The sequence below is a fragment of the Clupea harengus genome, chromosome 2 (genome assembly GCF_900700415.2).
Source record: "Clupea harengus chromosome 2, Ch_v2.0.2, whole genome shotgun sequence".
NCBI lineage: Eukaryota > Metazoa > Chordata > Actinopteri > Clupeiformes > Clupeidae > Clupea > Clupea harengus.
Window position 1 is genome coordinate 6,816,121 of NC_045153.1, and position 20,326 is coordinate 6,836,446.

The window sequence follows — 20,326 nt, forward strand, 5'->3', positions numbered from 1 at the left end:
ACGGTGAGTTTTATGCACCATGGTGAATTTCACTGCGATCACGATGTGTACATTTAAAGTTTGCTTCCGCTTGGAAATTCAGTTTTATTCAAACATATTTGTTTTCAAAGAATTTCAAATAATGTTCTAGAACTTGACACGTTCCAGGTCGTGAACGACGCCGAGATCGCTTAAATACATTTCTATAGCAACAAACGCACGTGTACATTTGCCATGTTCGCGATACTGGATTGTTACAACGACTGCAGTTATATATATTCGCAGCAATTGTATCCAGTATTATCAACATGTTATGTAAAACGTACATTTTGAGAGCACAATTTTACGTGGACGCGCATTTGAATTCCCCCTGTGAATCTACAATCGTGTAGCCCCAACATCTTCCAAGTCTCCAACAAAGCCTACCATATAAGAGTGGAATTGTTTCATGGTATTGTTAGTACTTGAACGATTGACATTATAATTTGTAGCATATATGAACATCGGAAAATCAATCAGTCCAACTGAACATATCAAGTTATGAGATTGTATACAATTTGAAGAGAAGTAAAAGGATATTTTAAGGTGTTTATTTGCATACAAAACAAACAAAACATTGCTGTATTATGTGTTTATCACTGCCTTTCAGTATGAACTAATGTTACTTCCATTTTCGTTGCTGATACCTTAAACGGCCAACGGGGCTTTCCCTGTTCAGTAGACCAACTCTTGACGTCAGCATGCATCATGTGTATCAAGTTCGTTTCCTGATGTCTGATTTTTTTTGTGATATCATGTGAATAGACGTTTCCAATTTTGTGGACGAAATAGCCTACTGTTCAAATGCAGACTTGACCCATCCAATCACAAGAAATAATAGGCTACCAACAACGTTGACATAGGCCTGCTGGTTATTTGTTATAAAACATGACTTTGCACAGCCGTTGTGTACCTAGTGCTTTATCCACGTGCAAAAATACAGTCACTGCTATCACCAAAATCAGGAACACATAAGAGATCATGTAGAAAGTCCTTCCAAACTTTTTAGTTTGGCTTGCAGTTGTATCCTGCATTAACAGTGTTAAAAAACTAACCCTTGGACAGAGGACAGGCAAGTCTATACATCTCTGGGCAAGTGATGCTTGCAACTGCAAACATGGATAACTAAGGCATAAATATAAATAACAAATAACATAATCCTCCTTGAAGTCTTCCAGGAGGATAAACACAATCCTTGGAGTCTTTCATTAGGATGCTCATACAAAATGAATAGAATCATAAAAAACTAAAACACCATTACACAAATACATACATGTCTATGGAAAGTATGCACATATTCTCAGCCCTTCCTATCATCAAGCATTAGAATAGGCCTTTGAGACGCCAGCTGAGCGTTCTGAGACATGTACATGATCTTCATCCGGTGGGCGTTATGCCCATGTGAGTTAAGGCCTCAGTGCTTGCGCTCTCTGTAGTCTCTGAGGATAAAAAAGGGCAAACAAACAAGGCACAGGTTATATTGTGTTTTCAAACCAATTGGAAAATGTTCTCACATCTATACATGTTGTGTCATGTTGCTGATCTCATAAATATTCTATATCGTAGGCCTACAAACTAAAACTCAAACGTACAAAGGACAAGAACAGAGAGGTAGCTGTTCTGTGTCCTACATCAGGCAAAGCAGCACACACATTGGTTCACAGGTGGCTGACGACTCCGAACCGGGTTTGGACCTGACTGGGCCTACAGTCAGCTGCCACCGGGGCACTAAAGCAGGGGCAAAACATGCATCAGGTCAAGCCAAAGGGCTGTTACTGAGTGATTCTGGCCTTGACTTTAGAAGCACACAAGCTAGATAAAGGTGTATGCTTTAAAGGGGCCATATGTAGTTTTTGTTGTAAAAAACAATGCTTTTAGTCTTGTTTGTTTCTGTGTTCATGAACATTATTTTGAGGCTTGAATGCAAGTAGTAAACATTTGCATACAAATGACAAAGAAACAAGGGATGAAAAGCATTCTCTTTTCTTGACAACAAAACAAAATGCATATTGCACCTTTTCGGTAATTTCAGCAAATGAGTCTTTAAAAATAAATCCTCCACTGACGTTCAGATTACATATGGTAAGAAGCCTCCTTCTGGCACGAGAGTAGGACACGGACACAGCTGGATGGGATTGGTCTCCGTGCAACCTGTTAGTCTGACTTTAGACACACAACTTGGCACCAACCACACTTGCTCTGTCAAGCACGATGGCTTTCAAGAAAGACATGGCTGAAGATGTCCATGTGGAGCCCCCTAGGGGAGAAAAGCCGGAAAGCAACATCCCAGGGGTAGAGGGGCAGCGAACAGGAGACACACAGCAGCAGCAGAGAGGGCCAAGCAGTCTCTCTGATGGCAGGGGTCAAGGGTCAAGGGTCAAAGGTGACTCGGGTCGAGGCATGGCACGGGGTTCGTTTCAGGGGCCTACCTGGGTGAGGGGAGGGTCAGTGAGGAGGAGGAGGAGGAAGAGAACAGGAGGAGGCGGTGGTGGTGGTAGGATGGGTGATGAGCCCACAGGGAGGGGAGCTAACAGAACAGAGCATCAATACCTGCCGGGGTCAGGACCAGCGCCTGCAGCAGGTCCGACAGCGAGACGATGCCCCTCACTATGTCCTCCTGATCCACTAGCACCAGCCGATGCACCTGAGAGAGGGAGGAGGGCGGAGGGAGGAGGACGGACAGGTGACAGGTAGAGACAGAGAGGGGAGGGGGAAGAAAGAGCAGGAGGAGAGAGCAAGAGATGAAGAGATAAAGGGTCAAACAGGACAATTTCACATTATATAAACACATTATCATGTCACAAAAAGACATAATAATATAGTATTCTGATTTATCTGATGTCACTTGTGATCATGGCCGTAGCTAGACTTACAGAGGATGTCTCTCTGTCTCTGTCTCTGTCTCTGTCTCTGTCTCTGTCTCTGTGTCTCTGTCTCTCTCTCTCTCTGTCTCTCTCTATCTCCCTCTGTGAGGCCGGACTGACCTCAGCCTTGGCGATGCGGTCGATGATGGCCTCCAGGGTCTCGTGGGGGTAGCACTTGAGCACCCCCTCCATACAGCAGGAGCGACTGGCGATGGCGTCTCGCATCGTCATGTTCAGGTTGTTGTAGGTCTTCTGAGCCGCTAGATTCTGCAGGGGAACAAAACCCACATCACTCACTTCACCAGGACACTCAACAGATGCCCCTTGCGCCTGCCTGCCTACCGCAAAGGGGTACTTTATAGGGGGCAAATCAATAAAAAAGAACAGTGTGTGAAGTGGTGAAACCTGATTTTATCGTTAATGCTCTTGATCTTTACAGCGAAGGTTACACAGTGATACTAGACAGCTCTTTGGAAATGGACCAGGCCAGATGTGACCCTGGTCAGGAAAGCCAGGATGATCTTCTCTGGGTGTGAGAAAGATACGAGGCGCCCTGTGAAATGCTGAGAGGTCGAAATCGGTGTTGGTGTCAAGCCTCTACATGCGAAAGTGATCCAGGGTGACCTTTCTGTGTGCCTCAAGTTACGGCTTTAAAAACCAAACGAGAAACTCTTACATAAGAGATTTTAAAATGAGTTAACACATGGCTCACCCTTCCTTTTAGGTGACACCATATTTTTGTTGTCAGGCGTTCTGATTTAAAGACCCTATTTGAGGCAGTATTCAAATATTATGGGTTTAGGATGCAGTCCTTCTTAATAGTGGGGTGGAGTTCATCGGGACATTTTTTGTTTGGATCACACCTTTTTTTGGAGGGAGGGAGGGCGGGGGGTACGTTTTTAATAAAGGGGAGATGACAGTTGAGTGTAGAAATTAAATTAGAAATTGTAGAATTATGCACAAATAATCTCTCTGACTGTGACAGCATCTTATAATTCATACCCTGACTTTAAATAGAATTAGGAAAGACATTAGCAAGGATTAGAATGACTGTGGTCTAGTCTACCTCTCTGTATATGTTTACAGTCTGTTACACAAAACACAAGTCATTGTACTTACAATCACATCAAACCTGGAGTACAGGGCAACAACCTTCCCTGAGAAGTAAACACAATATGTGAAAGTTTGTTAATATGTGAAGCACCAGAGATTCTGTTTGGACTTTTTATACAGTGGCCTTCATTTTATAATCGCTACTATTGATAAAGTTTAACATTACAAACAATGAAAAATGAATAAAAAATGAAGATATCTGGTTTCACTTTTACAGGGTTCCAGTCTTCACTGCCACGCCCAACCCCCGAGCTGGCAGTTGGCACACCGTGTGAGACCAAACACACAAAATTCTGCCTCAAAGATGACATGTACACAAACAAAAATACCCTTGGTGGTACACTAGGCTTAGGCAGTATGTGGACACACACACCCACAGACAGACAGACACACACACACACACAAACACAGGCAGACAGACACACAGGCAGACAGACAGACAGACAGACAGGCAGGCAGGCACACACACACACACACACACAGGCAGACACACAGACACAACAGGCAGACACACACACACAAACACAGTCAGACAGACACACACAGGCAGACACACACACACACACACACACACACACACACACACACACACACACACACACACACCTTTCTCGTTGACGACAGGCAGAGCAGATACTCGCCGCTCCACGAAGATGGCCAGCGCGTCGTGCACCGAGGCCGTCTCCTGAACCGTGGCGACATCTGTGAACGTTCCTATGGCCACCTCCTCGATGCGCTTCTGCAGGAACCCTGGTTTGGGGATCATGGTGCCCTAAAGAAGGACATGTTTACTTCCATAACACTTCTGAAAGGTCACATGATCCTTCTCTGGAAGGTTAAAAGAAGTCTACAGAGTTTCAGTGTAAAGCTAATAGTAATGACAAGGTTAAAAGAACAAAAGTAATAGTAATGGCAAGGTAAAAAGAACAAAAGTGCCAAACATCCGAAGCCTACAGAGTCTCAGTGTAAAGCTAATAGTAAGGGCACGTTCATTCTTTGTTAGCCCACGAAGTGGCACACACTGGAGCGGATCCGCCTCACAAGTGGAGTGGGGCCGATTCAGATCTGTTCCAGCGTAGGCCCCTACGTCTAGGGAGGGAATTTATCCACTTATTAAAGATGCAGTCCGCCATTTTGTTTCAGTTTCACGAAAGGTTGCTGATATTTGAGCTCAACAGCCAATGAAATCACACCCCATCCCTTCCGTGCTCCTGAAACACTGTGTTGATTGGTTGAGATACATAGACAAAAAGTGAATGGGCTTAGAATCGCGGACTGCACCTAAGCGGAAACCTTGGCAGAGATACCAAGAGAATCCTCATGAGCAGGGGGGAAGGAGAGAGCGCTCACGAAAATGTGCAGGAACTTGAGGATGCGTTTGTGAGTAAGGATGTGCAGGACGTTCCCAGACTCGGGGTCGATGACCGGCAGCCTGTGGATCTTATTCTTCAGAAGCGAGTAGATGGCTTCAAACAAGCTGAGGGACAAACAAAAAAACAACTGTCACTTTTAAAGCCACTTTTTAGCCACGTCTAAAAGAGCAAATGCTCTGTCCAAACATCAGATTACTCAAACACTGAATGGGGTGAAAATAGTATGGACTGTCTGAATATGACAGTGGATGTAGTATAGACTGTATGAAAGTGACACTGAGTGAATCAGAGGTAGTATGTACCACTGAAGCCCCACACCCTCTCTGTCTCATGATCAGAATAGACTCTGGGTGTCGCCATGGTGATGTGCGCTACAGTCAGACTAACCTGGCATCAGGTGTGATACTGATGAGAGAGTTGGAGCAGTGCAGAAAGATCTCTTAGGAAGACAAGAGAAGAACAGAGACATTAATAATTATAGTAATAATAATAATTATAGTAATAATAGAGTCATTTTGTATATAATTAGCAATATTGTCTGTCTGCTGTAATTAATGCCATAAACAGACATTAAATTAAAAAAGTAATAATGAATCAATATTTATGAATTAATTAATGTCTATATTATCATGTGAAGCCATTCTTAAGTAATTCACACATTCATGGAAGTGTGCAAAAACTGTGTGTGTGTGTGTGTGTGTGTGGGGGGGGGGTGTAGTGTGTGGGGGTGCTGTGTTGTGTAGTGTGTATGTGTGTGTGTGTGTGGGGGGAGGGGTGGGGTGGGGGTGTAGTGTGTATGTGTATGTGTGTGTTTAGACTATTTCACTATACAGAATTTACTACCTCTCCATGTCTCAATCTTGTGCTCTTCCAGTTCATAGATCTGTACCTGTAAAATACACGCAACATGGTGACAGGTTTACCCAAACTCTATACCTAACTCAATATATGTTGTGTCTAAACACAGCGTTACCTAAAACTTCACAAGGTAATTTCCATAATCATTTTTTTTTAAAGCAGCTTGCTTTTTGCATGGGCATGCCTGGGCTGTGGTGCCAAACACAGTCACCATTACACGAGTGCATTATCAGAGCTACAGTGTAACCCCACAGCCCTACGAAGCAGTCACCATTAGACGAGTGCATTATCAGAGCTAAAGTGTTACCCCACAGCCCTACGCAGCACATTCACCATTAGACGAGTGCATTATCAGAGCTATAGTGTCACCCCACAGCCCTACGCAGCAGAGCTATTTTAAACCGAGCCTTTCGAGGACAACATCTATAACTGACACCTTCCCCCTGCCTGCAATACTTCAGATGCCAGCCCTCTCTCTGGAGCATCTGCTAACCAGTCACTGCTATGCACACAGTCTGAGGCACGCAAATACACACACAACTGTGAAAATACACACACAATCATGCAACTACACACACAATCGTGCAAATACACACACAATCGTGCACACACTAACACAATAGCACACGCCCATACTGAACTTCCTGATGGTATTCGGAAGGATGCAAATTACTGAGGGAACTGAATCCCTGTTCTGTGCTTCACTGTTCTGTGCTTCACTGTTCTGTGCTTCAGATTAGAGTTCCATGTGTCATCATCACTGACATCTGTGCAGACATCACTCATCTGTCTCACACCATGACTGACTGATTTATGCTGACTAACTTATGATGACTAATTTAGAATGACTGATTTAGGAAGGCTGAGTTTACTTCGCCTTTTTGACAGTCAAGCCGTCACTTCTTGATCCTATTCTCGAGACGGCTCCCTGCAGACAGCACGCGTAAAATAAAACACGTAAACTCTTTCTGAAACTTTCAGCATTAGGCCCCTCAAGGGCCACTCACCATGGGAGACTTGTAGTAGCGGTGGAGAATGTTTATGAAGTCTGTGATGGTCAGCATACCTGTAACACACACACACACACACACACACACACACACACACATACACATACACACACACACACAGAGGACAGTGTACAGAGACTGATTAGCAGAGACAGGGCAAAAGGGGAGAGGGGGACCAAAGACAGACAGATGGATAGACTGAGTGTAGAGAGAGAGAGAGAGATAGATAGATAGAGAGAAGTTGTTGAGATAAAGAGACAAAAATAGTAAGAGAGATAGACTGAAATGGGCTATACATTTTCGGACACATGAAGAGAAACTGTACCAGGACAAACACATACAGTGGAGGATGGCCAACCCACGAGCGCTTAGACAGGGACAAGAGAAACGGTAGGGGAAACACCAGATAAAACCGACAAATGTTAAAGATGATTATTAGGAAGGAAGCAAGTTATCACTCTTCACCTCCTCCAGTACGAAACTAAGAACACATGATCACCACCCTACATTAAGTTTAATTTAGTCAAATGATCACACAGCATTAATCGGTTTGGCAGCCAATATGCCATATGTATACACACTACTAGAAGAAAATGAGGCTGCATCCAACAGATAAGTATTTATATATCTCCCAGAGAAGGGTGTTGAGGATTAACACAGGGCACAGCCCACTCCTAGAGCCCAGGTGCGGGCCTAAACTTAGACCACATGGCAGCACCAGGCCTGAGACGGTGCTCAAAGGCCAAAAGAAAACGCCCCAGCAAAGGCGAACTCTTAGTACAAGTAGGGCTGAATGTAAGCAGCATACACATAATATTACCACAACAACGAGCGGACAGGACTTACTTTGCCATAACGATTACACTAACGGTGGACAACTACATTAAACTAACACAGGTATTAATCAACACAAGACGACAAAAATATATAACGGGATATATAACCTGTTACATAATGCCAAAAAAGCCACAACAGCAACAACACAACAGTCCAACCCCTGAAGCGTGCTGGGAAGCACCCACAGTCTTCTGATTGGCTACCCCAGCAAGCTACAAAACATCTTGGCCACAGATGGGTCATGACTCAAGCACACATGGAAAGCCCCTGTTGTTGCCTGCGATCCAATGGCGCGAAAATCTTCTTGGTGTGTGTTTAGGCGTAGGTTCACATTTTTTTGTCTGTGCTGGTGAAACATACCTCTACCCCCAGACAAGGCACAAACAGGACAGTTAGTGGCTAGGTTTACCAACACCTGCTAAACATGGCCCTGCAGCATTCTGATGGCGGGAGCGGGAGAGAGAGAGAGAGAGAGAGAGTGAAGAAACTCGACCCCGTTTCCAGTGCATGACAAGTGGGCAGGGGGGTAGTTGTGGTGGAACTTGGACTGGAGTTTAAAGCAACAGTATGCAGAAATGTAACACTTTTTGATGCATGTTATTATTAGCAACTAGTTTTGGTATCATCTTCAAATTGATATAGATGTTATATGGTCATGTGACGGACAGATAAACACACCTGTCGTTCCCACTAGCCATCCAGGTGTAACGGTTGCCAGCAGGGGAGAGTGGGGTAAGATGAGCCAGTGGGTAAGTTGACCCACCTCTTGTCTCTTGGCAACCAAACACAATTTTTGTCATGTTACCCTAAATTTAGTTGGCATTCTCCATTTTCATCTTCCTGTAGAAGATAGAGCCATGTGGATGAAATCTCACAAAGTGATTTATCTCAGTTTCAAAAGTTATATCGGATAGATATGTTGATGAACTGGCAGTGTGTAAAGACATGTGAGTGAATTGACAAAAGTGTAGCCCTGGCTTGCTAGACTAAGCACTTCTCCCAAAATGGTGGTTGTGAGGTAAGTTCAACCAAGTTCATCTAACCCCCTTATACATAAAGTTAAATTTGGTGTTTAGATAGGTATTGCATCCTAACAATGAAAAACTGACAATGAAATTTCATATTTTAGAAGTAGCGTAACAGCAGTCATGCCGCGTAATTACAGAAGAGAAACAAACAGGGGCTCCACAGTCATGTGCTTCTAGCCCTAGTGTTTGTTTACCTTACTGTGGATGACGCAGAAGCATCACTCTTGTTTTGCCAGTTTGAATAGCATTTTCTGTGCATATATGACATGCTAGTGTTCATGTCACTGGCTACAAAGTTTGCAATTATTAACATTATGTGACAAGTTGGTGTTATTGGTTATGTTATGTTAATGGGCTAAAATGTTTGCTATTATGCCAAACATACAGTTGAGAGTCTACACTAAAATGGAAAAACAAATAACCTGTGGCTGTTCCTCAAAACAATAAAAGTTGTATTAAATATAAGACTTCCAAGCCTATTTCTCTTAAGACAAACCATCATGTTTCAGAACTGTAGACAAATAAGGTGTAATCTTTATTTCATGAACACCAATACAATCTGCAGAATGGGGGATTTAATTATTAATAATTATATTTAGAACTAAACTTTAAAATCTTTTATTAACTGTTTTCTCAGATGGTTCAATTTAACCTGTCAATGCTCCTTAACCACTTTTTTTTGGGACCCCATATTTTGTTGTTTATTTGAGTTAGACACGTTGCCAAGGTTTCAACTGATGGCACACATCCTGAACTTGTGTTGCACGCATTAGTTTTATTCCTGTCTATGGGTCGACATAAGTAACATGAACTTATTTACATAGCTAAGTAAAAACGGCTCGTCTTACCCCACTCTCTCCCTATGCCGTGAGTAAACCTCGCTCTCCGAACACCAAGAGACGTGCTAGCAATAGATGCTAGCACCCACTTTGGGCTTTTAGCCTCCCTGCTAGTACGCCTGCCTCCCATGCACGAGGTTGCGAGTCGAGTCCAGTGCGGGACTGTTCTTGTCCACACAACACTGGTTCTGTGACCCGGATTGGAAGTGAGGTCTAGGGGGGAGAGTAACGATAGCCAGCAGGTACAATGCTGTGCAATGACTAAACCTAACACGCCGACACATTTAGAGACATGCCATCACCTGTGGGTTTAGCCTTTTTGTTAGCACGCCTGGCTCCCATGCCAAGGTTGCGAGTTCGAGTCCGGCGAGGAACTGTGCTCGTCTTCACAATGCCGGTTACACAGGCTATGCACAATGTAGTTCAGAATAGAAAAACGATATCACAAACAGACGCCAGTCAGCATCCTAACAATCTTTTATCAGCGCCAAACTTGCTGTTGATGGTGTTTGCAAGATGTATGCATACCTTTAACGTAGTTAGCTCATTATGTTGTACTATAGACCAAAACTCCTTACGGCTGCTTCAACAGAAACATGAACACATCACTGACATTGTTGGATTGCAGGAACCTGACTCACGGAAGATAAATAAACTGGAGCCTGAATAAACTCAGCCAGAAACAGCTTAAGTATAACATTAGCCTGTGCCATTTTAGTTTTTCATTGTATGCCAAATACAGCCGCAATTTATTTCTGTCACAGGCCTTAGATAGGGTGGTACACAATGACTGTAAATACAGTCCTCTATATATCCTGTAAATAGTCCTCTCTCTGCAGTCAAGGAGAAGGTTTAGTTCAAGTTATCTCCTGCCTAAACTGTTGCTCTTAGCCAACGGGTACACAGCTGTGCAGTGAGTGAGTAAGCCCAGACTCATCTCTCGACAGGTTAAGGGATGTGCTAGCAACAGATGCTAGCACTCATGGGTTTTAGCCTTCTCGCAAGCATGTCCTTCTCTAGCGGGCCACCAGCTCTGCCTCCAGTGGACTGACAGTGGGCCACTGGCCTTCTGCTCTCAGGGTGGGTTTGGGTGGTCAGTGAACTTGGTTCCCCTGACATTATTCAGTGACTGAAACCCGAGTCAGCTCCATAGCTGCGCTGCTTGCTTAACTTGAAAGGTTAAATTGAGAAAGGTGATGACACGTTTCGGCCTCCTGTCTGAGGATGGACAGCTCCCATCTGCTCTACAAAGTCAGGAGTGCAGCATAACTCCTCTTGTAAGAGTTGCTCTACAAATTTAGGAGTGCAGAATAACTCCTCTTGTAAACGTTCCCCAAAGCTTCTCTGCGTGTGCTACAGCCGCCAGCCTTCTGCTGTTGTACGACAGATGCCAGCTTTACTTTGCCGATTGTGTGGTTTTCTTGAAAGAGTGCCATGTTCACATGCAGTTCAAATGGCCTTTATGCACTTTTCAAATTATACACAGAGGTCAGATCAATGTGGGAAAAAATATAATCGGTTAATGGCACCAGCGGACATTGTTGGATGGCTGGTGGTTGGATGGCATAGTGGGTGTTTGTGTGCATGTGTGTGGATGTGTGTGCATGTGTGTGGATGTGTGCATGTGTGTGGATGTGTGTGCGGATGGATGTGTGTGTGTGTGTGTGTGTGTGTGTGTGTGTGTGGATGTGTGTGTGTGTGTGTGTGTGTGTGTGTGTGTGAGAGGTCTGGTGTCCCTCCTCTCAGGTTGTGTGTGTGTGTGAGTGAGTGAGGTCTGGTGTCCCTCCTCTCAGGTTGTGTGTGTGTGTGAGTGAGTGAGGTCTGGTGTCCCTTCTCTCAGGTTGTGTGTGTGTGTGTGAGTGATTGAGGTCTGGTGTCCCTCCTCTCAGGTTGTGTGTGTGTGTGTGTGTGTGAGTGAGTGAGGTCTGGTGTCCCTCCTCTCAGGTTGTGTGTGAGTGAGTGAGGTCTGGTGTCCCTCCTCTCAGGTTGTGTGTGTGTGTGTGTGAGTGAGTGAGGTACGGGGGGTATTCGTCGTAGCTCGCTAAACGGTTTAGCGAGCTAATTTTCAGGCTAAGATAAAAAACGCCCCTCTTTTTGGTTCGTGGAAGCAACTTTTGATAAATCACCATAGTTACATATCGATTAGCACTAATCTGCTCCAGGGCAGGCTAACTTAAGTGTAGCTGGATAAGCTTGCCACACCCCCGGAAAAAGGAGGGATCCCATTGACCAAGGACTGATATTAGAGTTAGATTAGCGGAGGGAGAGAGTTCTTTGTGATCGCCAAGATCCATTATTCTTGTATGAGCGCTACCGATTCAGCCGACAAGGACTCATTAATAAAGACCTTCTCGAGTCATTTATTGCAAACACCACATTGACTGTCTTGCGCTTTTTTGAGAGTGGTACATTTTTGTAGTGTCGGTGATGCGGAGAACAAAGCACTCATAATTATATGAGTGTTATTAGTACACCATAGCATATCATTATTGTAGAAAATGATTACGGTGGACTCATGATAAGAATAGAGAGAAATACAGACAATTTATTTTCACTGCTTCAATTTATTGCATTTGTTATTAATACATTTAGTCATTTAACAGACGCTTTTATTCAAAGCGGCTTCCAAGGAAATGTAAAACTACATCGAGGAAGGAGATGAGGGGATTTGAACTAGCAACCATGCAGATTCAAACCGGTAGAGGAAACCTCTGTACCAGCTGACTCTTGCCATCAGGAATTCATACATAGATATCAGCCTATAAACATCCCAACACACCTTGCTCTCACAGCGGTGGTGGTGTTGAATTTTGCCATGATTATGGTCTTGTATTCTTCATAAGCGTTCATGTTCATCTCCTACTCGCCAGCGGAGAAAAAAAGAGCCCTTTTCTTTGAGTTTAGAACCATTATACCGTTAGAAAATCATGGTTTTGGTGATCGACCTTTCCTGCCTTTTGAAGTAGGACGTGCACGCGCAAATGCCATGATAACTTTAGCCTGGTTGAAATTAACCACATGATTTGGAGGCGGATGAGCCGTTAACGAACCGATATTTGCTGTTCTCAATCAGCTCGCTAATGTTAACGGGCTAAAAGGACAATTGATTAACTTAGCTTCACCCCTTACGACGAACGTACCCCCGGTGTCCCTCCTCCCAGGTTGTGTGTCGTTCTCTTACCTACAAAGCTCTGTAACTTGCTGTCCCACAGTGGGGCGGCTCGCACGCCATTGGCCACCAGAGCGAAAAAGGCCTTCTTCACCTGAGAGGGGACGCAGAGATGATAATAATAATAATACATCACATTAATATAGCGCTTTTAAAGGCCTTCTTCACCTGAGAGGGGACGCAGAGATGATAATAATAATAATACATCACATTAATATAGCACTTTTCACAGTTCTCGCTTAGAGATAGAAAGAGAGTAAGAGAGTTCATAATCAGTCAGACAAAAAGACAATTGAAATGATATTTTTAGATTGAGAAATGACTGATCAATTGAAATGGTTGATTGAGCAGAGGAGACAATAGTAACAAAACCCACAACAAGTTATATTCCACCATTCTAAATAAATAGTCAGAAATAGAGGGAGAACAGGTGAACCTAACCTAACCTAGCCTAACTCAATGAATTCTCTCGCATAGTTATCTAAGATTGTTTTTTTTTTCCTGACCACAGGTCTACAGATCTACAACCTATGGAGATATCAACACCTAACTAAGCTACACTGGTCAGCGCTACTACCCACTACTCACCTGCAGCGTCGTGTCGAAGATGACCAGTTTGGAGCTCGTGGGTATGGCGTCATAGCAACAGTGGCTAAGCATGAAGCGCATGTAAACATCATCGCCAGGCTCGGGGGCGGGGCCTAAAAAGGGAGAGGGAGGAGGGGCACCCTGCTGCAGGTCGGTCAGTCTGCAGTCACAAGCGGTCAAGCTTAAACACACACACACACACACTCTAACACACACACACACACACACACACACACACAAACACTAACACACACACATACACACACACACACACACACACACACACTCTAACCACAAATACACAAACACTAACACACACACATACACACACACACACACACACAAATACACACACACACACTAACATACAAATACACAAACAGTAAACACACGCGGACATACTATATATTATAACACACAGACACACACATCAATACACACACACACACACACACATATGTCCTACATATTCAAAAAATATTCAAATGTGTATGTCTATGTACTCACTTTGATACACACATATATGAGACTACTCCTAATACTAATGAGCTTAATGAGCCTGTATATGCACAGGCCCACACACACACACACACACATAGTCTCTCAAACACACACACAGACCCTCAAACACACACACACAGACTGAGACCGCTTCTGCAGATTGCTCTTTAGTTATCCCCACAGAGCCACATCACACCATCACCATTTCATGCACTGTCACTATGCATACATGTGTGAATATTGATATCTTGCAAAGCCACCAGCTAAGCAAGTATACAACTCCTCTACCGCACACAAACACCACGCCATGGCTCAACTCTTACGCTACTTGTTGCTAATTATGTTACGTTGAGCACCAGGCTTAGTCAACAAGAGCATTGATTCATGGCCAATACAGATTTGCATGGATCACACCAGACAAGAAAAGTTATAAAAAAAACAAAATTAAACACACATGCGTATAGATACAAAGACACACACACATACACACACACACACACACACACACACCACAAAACTAAACACAAACACACAAACAAAAGTCATGAGAGATACCTGTGTTCTGCATGGTAAGACCCTCATCCAAGAAAGGTACCTGCCAAAGCACAAGCACGAGAAGGATTAACATCTACAAAAACACAGCTGTGCTACTTACTTCCAGTAGGTACCATCAGTGGCCAACAGACACCAATCCAAGTGATAAGAATCGTTTTGTAATCATAGATCAGGACCTGTCTCTCAACACTCACACGAAACAGATCTCGAAAACCGCCCTCTTTTACCTGCGTAATATTGACAAGGTCAAGAACTTCCTCTCCTTCCAGCACGCTGAAAAGACAATCCATGCTTTTGTCACCTCAAGACTACTGCCATGTTCCACTATCCGGATGCAGTAAAGACTCACTAAAGAGCCTCCAGCTGATGCAGACGGCAGCCGCTCCCACTCTTACTAGAACTACAAAAATATGAACACATTTCTCCTGTACCTGCTCCTCTTCACTGTCTAAAGTTGAATCAATTCCAAAATACTCCTTCTAACATACAGATACCTCAACCGCCTAGCTCCAGACTACATTAGGGATTTACTAATCCCGTACTGCCCATCAAGAACTCTTCAATCTCAAAAGGCAGGCCTTCTCATAATTCCAAGAGTGTCAAAAATGAGGGTAGGAGGCAGAGCCTTTCGCTATCGAGCCCTTGTCCTATGGAATAATCTTCCTTCCACTATCCGAGAAGTGGATACCCTTTCAAACACATCAATGCTGGTGTTAATATTGAGAAAATTCTATTATTTATTTAATTTTTTTCATCTGTATTTTATGGGTTGAAAAATGGCTCAACACAACATCTTCTGTCTAAAATCATCCTAAACCTTGCAAGGCGGATGCTGACGCTGACCGCTGGGGGTTTGGGACTCATCTACGTCATGAAATAGGTGGCCCACCTTCCCCAGCCCCCGCCCGTGAGCTTGAGTCTCATTTTCATTTGCTGATCGGGACTCATCATTCACAGCAGTTTATGCCCCGCCGTACTGTGAGGAATGAAACAACTGCAATGAATTCAATTGTAATGAATTGATTCGGTGTTGCGTGTGAGGACAGACTGTGTTTGCCTGGTCTGGGCGGAGATGAGGTCAGTGTGTTAAGAGCAGGGGGCTAAAGCCTCAATAGCATGAGACCGATGAAGGCAGCGCCAGCCGTACCCTGCACACACACTTCCTCAGCTACATACTCAGCCCAGCTAAAGTAGGACATTGGAATGCCAACACACACACACATATATTGACTTTGTTATCTAAGAGTGAGTGTGTTATCTGGGATGTGTGTGTGTGTGTGTACCCAGGCCTTGTGTGAGTGTGTGTGTGTGTTTGGGGGGGCAGGAGAGAGTGAGTGAGAGAGAGTCACTGATAAATGTTGCCCATTGATCGGTGGAATAGAATATTTTTTTGAAAATATTTAGAAAATAATGTTTTTATAAAGTGTTTGCATTATATGTTTTGAAATAATTTATCTTCATGCTAAAAAAACATCCCTTTATTTATACATTCAAGCTATCAAAAAATGTCAATTAGCTCACAAGCAAAAAGAAAACAGATCAAGATGACTTTGCACAGGCAAGTGAGCGAGACCGATATGCTGAGGTGTCTAAAGGGCAAGGTGGGACATTGCTGTTGCTACGTTTGCCACGGTACTCAACAGGTGGTCCTATCAGCTCGGCTACGAATGTGATATGATTTCATACATGCCTGTATTTTGATCGCTTTTGAATGAGAGTCAGGTTGACATAAAGCATGGTGTTGAATATTCCAAGCCTGCTGTTAAAGGTTCAGTGTGTAGTTTTTAATGGCATCTAGTGGTGAGCTGAATTGCAGGCAGCTGAATACCCTTCCTTTTACAAGGGTGTGCGAGTCTTTACGGTTGCTCTCAAATGCAATAACAACGCAAAAAGCCCTGTCCTGAGCCAGTGTTTTGGTTTGTCCATTCTGGGCTACTGTAGGAACATGCCGGTGCAACATGGCGGACTCTGTGGAAGAGGACTCGTCCCTATGTAGATACGAATGGCTCATTTTAAGACAACAGAAACACAATGATTCATAGTTGCAGGTAATTATATACTGTATATATAACTATGAATACTGTATTCCATTTCTGCCACTAAAAACTACACACTGTACCTTTATAGCCTACTGTTATTTGAATTGTGTGTGTGTGTGTGTGTGTGTGTGTGTGTGTGTGTGTGTGTGTGTGTGATTGGGGGGCACTGTTTAAATAATTTTGTCCCGGGCCCAGGCCTCTTGCACGCCGTCCCTGTGATACACACAGTCAGCATGTCCTCAGTAGTCCTGTGATACACACAGTGACACACATTCAGCATGTCCTCAGTAGTCCTGCCAAGCCATATGTGACTGCAGTACATGAAGAGATTTCACATTTCAGAAACTCAGAAACCTCTTGAAAATGTCCACTAGAAGCACACTGAAAACAAAGGCCAGTAAAGTCAGCTTTTCTTGGTAAGAACCAACTTCAGCATTTCCTTGTTCAATGATTCTTTCAGCCCTGTTTTCCGAGTTTGGATTGGTTTAGAAATGTCAAATGCCAATAAGGCCCTCCCCACACACATTTAGTTCACATTTCTCCATGACTGTCTCTGGACGGATATGTTATATGAGATTTAGCACATCCACAAGGAGATGCAAAGAGGTTTCCAGAACAGGAACAATGGTGGCGCGGCTATCTGTGATAAGTGAGTTAACCAACGTGAACAATGGTGACGTTTTCTTCAAAAACAAACATGCTGTGTGTTTCCACAACATGTGATTCAGTCTATTCAGTTCTGTTTTTCCTCTTCACCACGGAAGGCTTTCGATGCCTTATCAAAATGAGATGGATCTTGATAGGTATCTAGGCATCTAGGTTGTTCAGTTCATTCACACTGTGCATATATAGTCAATAGTTGCACTCCAAAATGCAGTAACACTGACAGCTGTCATGATTTAGCGCCTTGATAATTGAAATTGAATTGAATCGAACTGAATTGAATAATTGAATGTGTTTCTCTCATGTTCCCAAACGGCATCCTATCTCACTCACAACGCAAGACATCATCCTTGGTGCGGCTTCAGATTCATCGCATGGCCTGTTCATGGAAAACCACAGATTCAGATCGATCGCATTGGCCTGTTCATAGAAAACCACGGACCTGAATGATCCCCACTTACAGAGTTGGGTCAGAAACGCCATGCCGAAGATGACTGGAGTCTTCCTCAACTAGTCTAGCGCTGGGGTCTGTTACAAACACTACTGTTTCAACAGAACTATTTACAGACGTGTCTGATAAATGTTTGGACTCACTTAGCACCATTCCACCTGTCTCTCACACACACACACACACACACACGGTCATGGTGTGAGCTATACTGTATCTCTGTCCCTTTGTCTCCCCTTATCATCTTAGCCACTAACCCTGGTGGTCAGTCTGAAAATAACTGATAATAATAATTTCTCGGTTTCTGCCTAAATCACATGTGCATTGTGTGATTGAGACCCAATATTATGTTTTATTTTGTTCTATTCACTTTACACTTGTAAACAGACGCACCCTGTCCAACTGTAAATAAGTGCGCATACTGAACTGTAATTAAGCGTGCATACTCAACTCAGTCGTCCAGGTCTGGAAAAGTTTAGGGTGTTTTCACACATGGCTGCTGCCGAATACTGAAGTGCCAAGCATTAATGTTAGCTGCTGGTGTTCCAACCCTTTCCACACACACACACACACACACACAACATTCTTAGACAATGGGCAGTGCGTGTTTTACCTCTGAGAGTGGCTCCATGTTGTTGAAGCGAGTTCCTGGACCAAGCGTGGTCTGTCTGTGTCACACTCAAAGTCTTCAGGGTGTGTGTGTGTGTTTGGAGAGGGAAGAGTTTGCTCATCTAAATCAGGACACAGGGCTTTGAAAGAGCAAGGGGGAGGGGCGGATGTGTGTGTGTGTGTGTGTGTGTGTGTGTGTGTGTGTACACAGACAAGAGCCAACTGTGAAGGGCAACTGTGTGAGGGCCAACCCACACAGGGGAAAGGGCACCAAAGGCAACTGGTTTCAAGTTCCTTACCGAAGTGTGTAGGTGTGTGTGTGTGTGTGTGTGTGTGTGTGCTGGGACTGGCAAGGACCATACTCTGGGGGCTCGATGAGTGAAGTCAGGAAATCACTGCTTGCAAAGCATTTACAGTGTAAATATCCGAGTCATTATGTACCCATATAAATAAATGGCTAGATACAAGAATATGAATGGATTTCAATACACATACAATAGCAGGTGGATTTAAAGACCCATTTCTGAGGACTGCTCAGTTAGCCAATATCAAATTGTTAAGTTAACCTGTAAAGATAATTTATTTTCAATACATTTGTAAAAGGTATGCATGTACACTATACACATTGTCATGGTTTCTTTTGAGAAAGACTAGACATATAGAAAAGCTTTGCTTGCCTAGCAGATGCACAGTTCTGTTTGCCAAGAAACGTTCTAAACTAAACTACCTCTTATAGCTGACACCCCCCCCCCCCCCCCCCCCATATGCACACATACATATGCACCAATGCAAATCTAGTAACATATTACATGCAATTGCCTAATGATTTAACCATGTAACTGCTGACTGTGTTCATAAACATTGGAGTCACCCCCTCTTTGGGACAAGTTTTAGCTGCAGGACTCAGGGGTGTTAGAATTTCAATGTGCAGTTTCATACGTGGCTATTTATACCCTGTGACCTGACGGTTATATGCAGCTCTGCAGCTCGCTCCCTTGTCTATTCACGCCAGCCCTCGCTCGGCAGATAAGGGCAGAGTTTGGGTCCGACCGCCGGGGATGGGTCAGTCCCGATGCTCGCTCCGATACTCTTTCCAGAGAGCCGCGTGGCTCTAGGTCAGAGCTGGCCTTGTTGCACTCAGATCGAGGCTCAGTCTCTCAGAGTAGGACCGAATAGGGGTCCTATCTGCACTGGCACGCACTCAAGACCAAGACTTACTTGGCAGGCAGGCAGGCAGGTTCCGACGCAGATCCAGCTCTGGACTGTGTCTCCCAAAAGCGTTGCTGAGCAACCAGCCTGGGAACTGAAGGAAGGACGATTGTAGTCGTGAAACAACGCTTTAGGGAAACACACCCCCAGATCCGACACAAGTTTGAGACAGGTTCAGCACGGAATCTGGTGCTATTTGGGTCACCGGCTGTGGTCAGTCAGCGAGGCGAAGGCCAGTTTACCAGAGAGCAGCTGGAAATGGAATGGGTTTGGCTTGCATCGGTGCCAGATGAGGGCTGGATTCAGTCCAGGGTGACACTGTTTGGTCAGATGGCACAAACACTCACCCCCTCCAGTTTTTCAAAATTCTGTATATTTTCTTCTTTACTGCATACATTGCAGAAAATGCGCCTTGATGTTAAATTGCAACTTTTTTCCCCTTCTCCAAGGTTAACCACAGTCCGTCACTGCCACTGCCTAATGTCTCACTGGTTTAGTGGACCGACTACCGCGGTGGATTAGTTATTAAACTTTCGCTTGATGTTCGTGACATAGCTGGATCTATAAATCTATAAGAAATAAAATAAATATTACAATTAATTCTA

General features: G+C 44.0%; 1 protein-coding gene across 8 annotated transcripts; it reads right to left on the reverse strand.

The window, feature by feature from the left end:
- Window positions 1-553: 553 nt before the first annotated feature.
- prkag3b (protein kinase, AMP-activated, gamma 3b non-catalytic subunit) lies at window positions 554-18,600 on the reverse strand. 8 transcript variants are annotated; one of them, XM_031581712.1, is made up of 13 exons: window positions 18,517-18,600; window positions 14,754-14,793; window positions 13,698-13,810; window positions 13,122-13,203; window positions 7,234-7,292; window positions 6,212-6,257; window positions 5,756-5,807; window positions 5,346-5,472; window positions 4,602-4,767; window positions 4,002-4,039; window positions 3,003-3,149; window positions 2,569-2,662; window positions 554-1,457 (listed from the first exon to the last, which is right to left on the reverse strand). In XM_031581712.1, the coding sequence occupies exons 1-13, from the start codon at window positions 18,532-18,534 to the stop codon at window positions 1,396-1,398; spliced, it is 1,044 nt and encodes a 347-aa protein (XP_031437572.1). In that variant the 5' UTR covers window positions 18,535-18,600; the 3' UTR covers window positions 554-1,395. The 8 variants fall into 8 exon arrangements, 7 of the variants coding, with proteins under 7 accessions (XP_031437572.1, XP_031437586.1, XP_031437576.1 ...); XM_031581726.1 differs by having other exon boundaries at window positions 13,698-13,838; window positions 18,517-18,594; XM_031581716.1 differs by having other exon boundaries at window positions 13,698-13,841; window positions 18,517-18,594.
- Between the last annotated feature and the right edge of the window lie 1,726 nt (window positions 18,601-20,326).